This window comes from Pagrus pagrus, assembly GCF_965226575.1.
Source record: "Pagrus pagrus genome assembly, chromosome: 7".
Classification (NCBI taxonomy): domain Eukaryota; kingdom Metazoa; phylum Chordata; class Actinopteri; order Spariformes; family Sparidae; genus Pagrus; species Pagrus pagrus.
The window spans coordinates 28,047,347-28,058,729 of NC_140191.1; the positions used below are offsets into that span (position 1 = coordinate 28,047,347).

Here is an 11,383-nt window from a genome sequence, read left to right on the forward strand (position 1 = left end):
AGGCCTTTATTTCACTATCTGATACTTCCACATTCATAGCTTTTGTCTTGTTTTGTTTTTTTTGTTTTTTCAGGTCTTTTAAGCTGTCCTGTAGAGTCCTCCTCAGTGAAGCCAGTGTGGTATTGAGTGATGACATCACCAGCCCCTCCAGTCCTGTGGAGCTGCTGAGACTCACGCTGACCAAGCTGCTCCTCAGCCTGGCTCCAGCACCCATCTACCTGCCCCCGGAGCTGGCAGCTGACCCCAGCATGGACACAGCACCCATCTCCGCTCTAATGCCTGATGCCTCCCTGATAGAGCTCTGCTGCTCCAGTCTGCAAGTAGACAACCAGCTGTACAATCGAGCAAGTTTCCACTTCCCTGTGCTGCTGTGCCAGGACCAGAGAGGGGGGGCCGAGCCTGGGGGTCCGTGGAGCAGAGACGCAACCCCCACCCAGTCTCCTGAAGCCCTGGAGGAGTTCAAACGCTCTTGTTTCCTGCAGCTGAGGATGCTCCTGTCTGGAGACGGATGCACTGTGGAGGAGGTTGGATTAATTTTTCTGTCTTTGTATCTCCATTTTCTTTCTTGCAGCAGGTTTTCCAAACTTACTATAACACTTCTGCTGCTAAAAAGTGCTGTGAGCGCTACGTCCGTGACTCCTGCAAGTACATTGTACACCCTAGAAACCAAGACAGCAACCATCTAAACACCAAAGAAAGTTCAATATCTGGAATTATGCAATACATAGCCACACAGAAACCACCTGACCGGTTAATTAGCAACATACTAGCATAAAGTTTTGCTCATTCACATTAATATTGATCACAAAATGTAGTGTTTTTTAAGCTGATTACATAACAATCTAGCACACTGATGATTCTGCAGCAAATTACTGCATTTCTGCTCTTGTCAATAAGGACAAAATTCCTTCAATGCTAGAATGCTCTTCCCCTCTTAAAGACAGGTTTATTGGTGTGTCAAGGTCTGTTTATTTCCTTTATAACAATAATTAATCAGCATTTCTCATAACAGCTCTGTGTGCTTTCTCCTCAGGTCACCTTTCAGCTCCAACCTGCCAGAGTCTACCTTGAAGACACCTTTGTTTACTACATTAAGACCCTGTTTAACACCTACATCCCTGACAGTGCCATGGCCTCGGCCTCGGCCTCGGCCTCAGCAGAGTCCCAGAGGAGTAGAAAGCCCAGATCAGCCCCAATCCTGCCTGAGCAGGTGCGCTATTCATAACTACATGTTTTTATGTATGTGCTGATTCAGCTGTATTTTGTCATTACTCTCATAACTAGTTGATTAAACTATTGTAATTCTTTGCTCTCTGGCATAAAAAAATCCCTCTCCCACCTCGAGCTCATTAAAAACTCTGCTGCCAGGATTTCAACTCTGGCTGGGAAACCTGACCACATTACATGTATCCTGGCTTCCTTACACTGGCTACCTGTTGCTTTTAGAATTGATCCTAAAATTTTATTGATTACTTACCCTGAGAAGCCTTGTTCCAAGTTATTTATCAGATCTTTTATTGCCCTATTTTATTTCCTCAGGTACATCACTCCTGGTTGTTCCAAGGTCTAGATTAATACACAAAGGTGATAGAGCCTTTGCGGTCAGGGTCCCTCAACTTTGGAATGACCTGTCTTTGGAAAACTCAGTCTTGACCTTTAAACTGCTTTTGAAAACCAACTTTTTAAAAATGCTTTTAGCTTGTTTTATTTGCTTTTTGTTTTAATCAGCCATGTTTTTATTGTAAAGCCTGTGTAACTGTGTTTTGAAAGGTGCTTTATAAATAAAGTTTATTATTATCATCATTAAGTCAATCCTAAAACTAGTAAATTTCCTCCAGGTGCTTCAGTCGGTGCAGGCGTTGGTGCATCCTGTGCGGCTACAGAGGCTGACCATCCAGCCGGTCAACCTGTTGGTCAGCATCCATGCCTCCCTGAAGCTGTACATCGCTTCAGACCACACTCCCCTCTCCTTCTCCCTGTTTGAGAGGGGGCCGCTGTGCACCACGGCCAGGCAGCTGGTCCATGCTCTGGCCATGCACTATGCTGCCGGAGCCCTCTTCAGAGCCGGTAGGTGCTGAATGGAGGGAGTCGCACTCATATTCACCTGCTGCCACATCATTCACATCATAGAGCAAATGGTCCTTCAAACCAGCTTTTGTTTCATATTTTATCACTAGGCTGAGAATGTTGCATGTACTTTATTTTTCTGCTCACACTACCGGGACACAGAATCACAATCGGATAAGGTTACACTTTTATGCACTTAATTTAGGCCAACATGGACAGAAGAATAACAGTATGTCTGCTCGAGTGAGAAATTCCACAGTTTATTCTCACCAAGTCTAGAGTTGAGCCTTAAATTGATTGCACCCTAGGGCTCACATTGGTTTGTGGAAGAAAGTGCTGTAAAACTTAAGAGCTCCAAGAAGCAAAATCTGAATCACCAGAGGCTCAAAAAAGATTTAGATTCTCTCGTTGTCATGATTAACTGTTTAATTTTAAGGTTAGACTGATGACTCGTTATATATCAGGCTTATCAGGCTCTATAAAGGCTCTGTGCCTCCTCCTGTGTTGTCCTCCTGTCTAGTCAAAGCCTCCACACATGTTCTGATTTAACCCAGTCATTTCCACATCAGAAATCACCGTTCTGTGTGGACACTTCCTTCCCGCTGTCTCTCGTTAGAGCCCTCATTTCTGCTCGTATTTCAACACGTCACCTCACCGCGCTCTCCTCATCCTGAGTCATCATGGAGTGAGGGGCACTGGGAAGCATTGCATTCTGGGACTGATTAGGACTAGGATGTACAGGACTACGACCACACGTACGCCCACAGGCGTAAATCCACACACATACACATGCAAAGACTTAAGAACATATGGATATTTACAGGCGTACGCTCACTATGCATACACTCCTGTATATGTGTATGTGTGTGCGTGTGTGCGTGTGTGCGTGCGTGCGTGCGTGTGTGTGTGTGTGTGTGTGTGTGTGTGTGTGTGTGTGTGTGTGTGCGTGTGTGTGTGTGTGTGCGTGTGTGTGTGTGTGTGTGTGTGTGTGTGTGTGTGTGTGTGTGTGTGTTAAAAAGCATGACTCAGCCCTGTAAACATCAGCTCCTGTCAGGACTATATGCTTTACCAAAACCACAACCGGGAGAGAATATGAAGCAGAAACGACCGCTAGGCCCCACTGGAGTTGGTTTCCTACCATTAGAGTCCATCAGTCAAGTGCAAATTGACAGAGAATAAGAGCAGAGCGGGCTCTGGCATCTCGAAAAATGGCTATTTGATTTTTGTGATGCAATTGTCAGTGCATAAATATCAATGAGCCATGCCATCTGAAGGGGACTCTATGGTTGAATGAGAGAAGTGAGATAGTAGGAGGCTGTAAATCTGGATGTGGCACATGTATGATATCATGCAGGAGTGTGTATGTCTGTGTGCGCGAGCGTATGTGTGTAAGTGTGCACACATTTATGAATCTGAGAATAATTCCGATTCAATGAACACAACGCTAAAGATATAATCGTGATGAAATAACATTTTGTAAGTTACTCCGTAAAATGTTTAGATTGGGAGAGCCTCCCGCTCTAAACTGCTTTTGGCGAGTGGAGGAGAGTGAAAGTGAGTTTGCTCATGGGGCTTGTATGCGTAATGTTCCTCCTAAGAGCAGGTGTCTGTTTCTGTTGAACACAAAACTCATTCTAGCCGTCTAAAGAAATTGTTGCGGGATTATGAAGTATGTTCTGAAAATTGTGTGTTATAATGCCATTTTGGCTCCCTCCAAAAATAATACAATTAAAGTTTATGTATTTAAATATTTGCTTTCAGTCCAAGGTTTTCTTGTTAAGCTAAACTGAGAGAAAAAAGTCTCCCCAGAAAACAGAAAGAAGGCTGGTTAGAAACTGTAGCATACAGGAAAGGGAGATTGAAGGCACTCAATAGTTTTTAAAACCTCTATTCTTAGCGGCCCTTCATCATGAAAAGAAAAAACAAATATTTGTGACACTACTGATTAATGTTCATGACTACGTTACATGACATGACTGACCACAACACAACCATTATGATTTGTCTGTCTCAGGTTGGGTGGTGGGATCTTTAGAGATCCTGGGCAGTCCTGCTAGTCTGGTGCGGAGCATCGGTAACGGTGTGTCCGACTTCTTCCGGCTGCCGTACGAGGGTCTGACCCGCGGGCCTGGAGCCTTCGTCAGTGGGGTGTCCAGAGGGACCACCTCCTTCGTCAAACACATCTCAAAAGGTAACACAGATGCTCATAATTTTTTGCCTAATTTTTACTCCAGTACATTTATTTGATAACTTAAGGAACAGTCGCTTTGCAGATGCTGACAGTGTGTGAATCATTATCTGTAAAAAAAAATTCAAACAGCATTTACTGTGTACCTCAAGATTTCTCTGTCCCATGTGGGCACTATACTGACCTTCACCTCCCCTCTGAACTTACCAGCAGTGGTCATAATGTCACTGCAAATTGTGAACATTGAGTTTGAACGTGTCGTATTTGTGTTCAGGCACGCTGACGTCCATCACTAACTTGGCAACGAGCCTGGCCAGGAACATGGACCGACTGTCTCTGGATGAAGAGCACTACACCAGGCAGGAGGAGTGGAGACGGCAGCTACCAGAGAGCCTCGGAGACGGGCTGAGGCAGGGGCTGTCCCGACTCGGCATTAGCTTGTTAGGTATGTGAGGATGCACTCACACACACAAACACAGATTCAAATGCCTCTCGTGTATTCACAAGTTTTTGTTTTTAGGCTTTTGCAACATTACTAATAAGGCTTTTGGTCGCACATTGCTGTTATATTTTTGTCATCCCCCCTCTGAATATCAGAATTTCTTTGAATTATCCAAATCCTTGCCTTGTACTTCAACTCACACTATTAGGCGTCTTCTCAATAACACAGAAGTACCGTTAGTGTTTTTAGATGAGAAATGGAACAAATGACAGAAACATTGGATGTCAATACAATTTAGGTTGAAAGTTGTCCAGATTTTATGAACATCTGTTGAGCATCAAGAATCATTACAAGTAATAAATCAGTCCCAAAAGTACTGTTATGTGCTAAATTAGCATTAAATATAGTATATTTAATTTGATCTTTTATTACTTATCATCATCAAACCAAATATAGGTTCCCTCTTTCCATACATATCACTGGATATGCATTTCATGTGCTGTCCATTGGCTTTGACTGAAAGAGGCGCACACCCTGTGGTGTGCACAATTACAGAGAGCTATGAGACGGAGCAGTGGAGACAGCGCAGCAGGGACTCAATAAACACCCAGAGGCCAGTAAAACTCAAGTCTGTCTCGTATCAGACTCAGAGACACACAGAGCATATTGTCACTGAAACCAGACAGCTGCTCACATCGCTCTGGGTTACAGTGGATTATAATTCCTAAAATGCACTGTCAATTACAACATCTGTGTCATACATAAAATAAAAGGGCAGATATTTTCTGTAGGGCAAAAACATGTCTGAGTCCCTGCAAGTCCCATTTATGACATGGATTTTGTATGTCTAAGGCTATACACCCCTTCTCTCACCAAAGTGACATCACTAATAACTTTTTGTCTGCGAAAGATGTCTCTAATTCTGTGTCCATCTTGGATGTTGTAATTGCACAATAATAAAGAGCAACAACCGTTCCTTGTTGTTTTAGGAGCAATCGCAGGCATTGTGGACCAGCCCATGCAGAACTTTCAAAGGAACTGGGAGATGCAGAGCTCAGCGGGTAGCAAGGCCAAAGGGGTCATCTCTGGAGTGGGGAAAGGCATTGTGGGGGTTTTCACCAAGCCCATCGGGGGAGCAGCTGAACTAGTGTCCCAGACTGGATACGGTGAGTTCAGGATGGTCAAAGATAACAGCACGTTGAATGAATCCATCATTGTGTTTTCCTTTGTAGGGCTGTTTCAACAGCTGTGTTGCAGGACGTTCTTTGTAGAAAAACAGTGACTGAATTGCTGGTCATTAAATTTTGATACATTTTGTTTATTATAATGGCCTCCTTAATTTTCCTCTGTCACAAACACACAAAACACCGTAAAATTAAAGACTAATTAGAGCATAATAATTGTTGTGAACAAGTCAAACATGACAAACCCATTTTGGAGAACTTTCAGAACTTCGAGGGCAAAAGTTAATATCTCCTTTATGTTGTCATGTTTGGCAACAAGCTCCATCATTTTGTGGGGAAACACTGAGCACAGAAAATGTGTTTGAAATGTTTGTTAATATAACCTGAGGTCATTTAAATCACATTTGCAAAAGAATGAAAAATGTCCTTAACTACACACGAGCACATTGTGACTGCCACACTGCAGTAAACTGAAGTGTAAAGAGAGATTTGGCTGCGCAGCAAGGTCTCAAGTTTACCACAACTCAACAAATAGGTGTCACGAACAACTTTCCAAGGAGCCCTAGGCAACAATATTGTAATAAACACATATATGAATTAGAGTTAGTGTGTCAAGAAAATCATAAATCCATCAGTGGATGGACAATCACTCCCTCTTACTGCTCTTGGCTCCATCCAGAAGCCAAGTGTTTATTAGACCAGGCTTTCAGTAGTGGAGGACCCAGGAGGACGGATGAAAGACCCCGTGACACACAAGCTCATATCCCTAATCACACACGCACAAACACTTTTGTATACAGGCAGTCAGCCTCTGTGGAATTTGAGTTTTATTGGGGGTAGGATAGGGGTGATGGAGAGTGGGTCAGAGGGTGGTGTGTGTTTGTTGGCGCTAACAGGTCTTGGCTACAACACATCAACAACCAATGAGGTTCACAGCTCTGTGTAAGAGCAATGACTCCCCAGGTTCTGGCTCTGATCTGCCTGACCCTCTGAGCTCAGGACAACACGCACACACACACACACGCACACAAACTTAAGCATATTCATGTGTATCCACGTCAATGCTCGCTGAACGACACACCATCTAGCGTTTACATCGACACTGACTGACAGAAAAGACTCAGTCTGCTGGTTATATATTCAGATGAACAGCATTGATTAGTGTCATAAATGTGTCACACTCCATCCTGCCTTATGAAATATGTAGATATACCTACACACACACACACACACTTGCAAACATCCTCTCAGAGTTGAGCAGCAGAGTACCACTGCAATGACATCATTAATGGATCCCACTGTGTTCTTTATGGCTCTGTTTTAAAATCCTTGATGACTTCACTGGCCCGCTGCTGTTGCTGCTCTGCTGACAGCTAGAGTGGGATGAAGGAAAACTGACCACACGCACATGGGTTATGAACTCACACTGACATGTACACACAGAGCTATCCTAATCATGTGACGGGGTTTTGACCAGAGTATGAGATGTATTCATATGTAGCACACTCACGCTAAGAGAAACGGCCTTTTTATGTCAAATATCTAATTCATCAGATTTTTAGTGAGATTTAAATCTTCAAATATGTTTTCTATTCAGATCTATGTACAAAATCCACAATAAACTCAAACACAGAAGACAAAACTTCCCTGATAGTTACATTGACTGTCTTTGTTGGTGTCTCCTCTAACAGGGATCCTTCATGGAGCAGGACTGTGGCAGCTTCCTAAACAACTGTACCTGCCCACGGAGGAGAAGTCGGCTCAGGCCCCAAACAGCCACCTTAAATATGTCTGGTATGATCCCGAAGTCATTCATTTTTTTCCTGCAGGCTCCTTTACTTTTGTCCAGTTATTCGTTCAACGTGGTACATGTGTTCTCGCCTTTGCTTTACTTGGACTCTCTCCAGGATCCGCTGTTCTTTCTCTCTGCCTTACCTCTCATCATTTTTGCTGTCTTGTTTAAAAAAAAAAAAACCTTGGAGGGTTCATTACCCAGTTTCTAAAGAAAAAAAAAAATCTGGAAAGATGTTTGACCTTGATCCCACACATGGTAGCCAGCCTGCCCTCCCTTGTTCTCATTGAGCCATGTTAAAAGGTTTTTATAAGCCCTCTGCCAAAGCCGCCAGCTAGAAATTGTTCTTGTTGTTTAACTGTGAGTCTATCCAGAGATGTTTCCCAGTGCCATCAGACGGAGGAGGAACACCTTCCTTTGTGTGTGTGCTGGGATGGTTTGGTGGTCAGGACCGACTCAGTTTACAAAGGTTGCGTGTTTCGCCAAGCAGAAGGTTACCTTTGGGTCCTGCATTGTAAAATTATGGCTTGAAGCAAGGCCGCATCGACAGCACAGCATTACATCTGAGTGTTTCAAAGATTCCAGTATGCTCTCTCAAAGGAATACTTAATATTATCATAAAAATGTATAAGAGGCCTCTTTCTCCAGAAGGTTATCAGGAGCTGTACAAAAAGCATTTACGGCATTTTATAATGAATTTTCCGCAATTTAGTTTGGTTTCCATAGCTATCAAACATTTACTCGTAATAGCAGTCAGCATCGACTGTCAACTGCCATGAGGAAAAAGGCCAAATTTGAGATACAATATTTTTTTAGGGCATTACACTTTAGTTGTCATCACCCGAGGGGTTAACAGTATGTTATGCTAATGTTAGACGAAGATGAAAATATATGAAAGCTGAGATAATGCTCCCCTGTGGTTTTATTCAAGCTGCGTTGCAGTCAAACTGGCTTCCATCAGGCGTCCATCAATTATTTTTACTACTACAGGTAGCACAGACACTTGAGGGGTCAGACTGTGTGAGCAGTGTAACACTGAACAGAACCAAAGTGTCCCTACTGTGGCTGCTGCAACATCTGCTCTGCAATTTAAACACCTGCCTTCCAAAGTAAACACACTGTCAGAGGAACATGACTGAAGACTTCAGTTGCTGCACACGTATGTCTCTCTATAGAATGTGTGTGTAATAGGAACCACACAGAGGACGTGGAGAAATGTAAATTACAGGATGTGTGTGAACACGTATGGTGACTTGTTTGTGTGTGTTGAGGTTAGTTGGACACTTTGTGTGGTCTTGTGTTTATAGGGAAAGTGTTTATCTGAAGTAAGGAGGTCTGCCATTATATGAGTGGGTATGTACACACATTACCCGCACATGCAGGGGAGGTAATGGTATTGTTGCCTAAAGCACATGTGGTGATTAAGCAAAATAAATTACATAGGCCTTATTTTTAATTAAAGTTAGAATTATAAATAGTGTAATGTTTATGTCATACCCTGTTTATAACGTACATCCATCTCTGCTCTCTGATCACAGGAAGATGCTCCAGTCTTTGGGTCGACCGGAGCTCCACATGGCCCTGGAGGTGACCATTGTGAGTGGGTCAGGTCAGGAGCATGCCGGCTGTCTGCTCCTCACCTCTGAGGTGCTCTTTGTGGTCAGCCTCAGTGAGGACACCCAGCAACAGGCCTTCCCCATCACAGAGGTAACTGACAGGAAGTGTCCCACACACAAGGAATCTCATTAGGGTGTAAAACAGCTCTAGTAACAGGGAAATTAACCTTTGTTTAGCTGTGTTGATGTGCAGACAGTGAAGTGAATGTGAAATCTTGTGTCGTCTGCAGGTGGAGTGTCAGCAGGAGCCAGGACAGCAGGGCGAGCTCACCCTCACTTTACAGCAGCAGACAGTAACCAGCGACACAGAGGTGAGACTGGAACTAAAAAGAATGGAGCTGCACACAGGCTGCATTGTACAAAACATATTGATGTGGAAATCAATCAAAGAGAAATGATACAGTGTTGAATTTACACAGGCTGATTATTAATATATTGAGTTCCACATCAACATTTTTCTTCTGAAGGGCAAGCAGCATACATTACTCAAGTCTTGACTTGATTTACTTATGTGTACAAAAATGACTGAACCTGGAATTATCAATGAGTGCACACTTCCACATTAATATGTTTAACCATGTCATCCAAAAAGGGCCAGGACAGCCCTCTTGGTCATTAAGACATATTGCACATATTTCTTATGCCTATGTGCTGCTGTAATATTAAGCTTGCTCTGCAGCATGATGGCCCGACAGTAACCTGTGACCTCAACTGATCAGCTGCTGACCAGGACCTGCCAAATGACATTGACGCGTTCAATTCTTTTCCTTTCTGTGTGGTTGAAGATGAATTTAGCTGCTTTAGTGTTTGTTGGCATGACAACATACTTTTACAAAACACTCCATCGTGTGTCCTTGATGGCAAATGATTGGACACCACCTGCAGCAGATTTAGATTCAGTGGAACCAGTTAATCATCTGTCTGTCTGTCTGTCTGTCTGTCTTCCCTCAGGGTGACAGCATTCGTGAGCACCTGTCAGAACAGCAGTATCGGCGGCTGGTGGATTACGTTACGCGAGCCTCCCAGTTTCTCTCCCCCTCTGCTGCCTCTCTCCAGCTGCAGCCCCCAGTGACACTCGCTGAGCCACCGCCCTCCGTCACCAAGTCTTATCGCTATCTGGTGGATCCCGCCTTCGCTAAGGTGTTTGTCAGCAAGTTCACCATGGTGAAGAATAAAGCCTTGCGTATTGGATTCCACTAATATAGTAACAGAAGAAAGGATGATACCTTTTGTTCCCGTTTTAATTAAGCCTTAAAAGAAATCTTGGATCTATCTATTGGATACCCAATATTTTAGCTCTGAAAGGATAACTACCCATTTATGCAAAACACATCTGTTGAGCCAAAATAAGAATTTATTTTATTAAAGTACATCTGGTCAGCCATGCCTTAGTCTTGTCTTTGAAAGATATTTTTGACTGATACAGCAAACTCATCACATGGCCACAGAGAAAATCAGAGGGATTAGGATCAGTTTTATTCAGAGAAACACATATAGGTTCAGATATTTCAATGAGTAGATACTGTAGCAAACACTAAAAACAATTGTTGCGTCAACTTAAACCTTCTTTCAGTGTGGTCTCTTTCAACTTCAAGTGTGAGCTCATTCAGGGTGAAACCTTCAGTGTTGCAGATAGAAGCACACAGCTAACAAGAGTCACTCCGACCTGTTACATTTCTACCAAAACAGTCTGTAATGTTTCACTCTGCAGAATGAGCTGTTGGTGTTTACATTCTCCGTGTAGTGACTTTGTCTCATGCCAATGTTAAGTGCAATATTATATACATGTTGATGGACACTAGAGATACCAGCTGTCAACCAAAATGTTTTTATAGATGATGTAACATACTTGTTTGACAATAACACTGAACTTTGTAACCTAACATTGATGCCAACCCCTCATGATGCAACCATGTTGTTATTGTTGCCTTTTATATTGTTGTACCACTTATGTCTTTTGCCTTTAATGTATGTAAATGGTTAATATATTAATAGAGAAACATTTTAATAAAATAATATTAAAAATAATGACTTGTTATTCTCTGGTTGTGTACTAACAATTGTGTACTAGACAAAGATTAAGTCTGAAATCAG

General features: G+C 42.9%; 1 protein-coding gene across 3 annotated transcripts in view; it reads left to right on the plus strand.

Annotated features, from left to right (window-relative positions):
• The window catches only part of vps13b (vacuolar protein sorting 13 homolog B), a 347,536-nt gene extending 336,228 nt beyond the window's left edge, over positions 1-11,308 (plus strand). For all 3 annotated transcript variants that reach the window (XM_084357862.1, XM_084357860.1, XM_084357861.1), the window contains exons 59-68: positions 74-524; positions 1,034-1,210; positions 1,839-2,067; positions 4,082-4,258; positions 4,530-4,700; positions 5,687-5,863; positions 7,573-7,675; positions 9,212-9,380; positions 9,520-9,600; positions 10,241-11,308. In XM_084357862.1, the coding sequence (XP_084213988.1) occupies positions 74-524; positions 1,034-1,210; positions 1,839-2,067; positions 4,082-4,258; positions 4,530-4,700; positions 5,687-5,863; positions 7,573-7,675; positions 9,212-9,380; positions 9,520-9,600; positions 10,241-10,489 (1,984 nt within the window). In that variant the 3' untranslated portion in view covers positions 10,490-11,308. The remainder of the gene's footprint in view (positions 1-73; positions 525-1,033; positions 1,211-1,838; positions 2,068-4,081; positions 4,259-4,529; positions 4,701-5,686; positions 5,864-7,572; positions 7,676-9,211; positions 9,381-9,519; positions 9,601-10,240) is intronic.
• Positions 11,309-11,383: the final 75 nt, after the last annotated feature.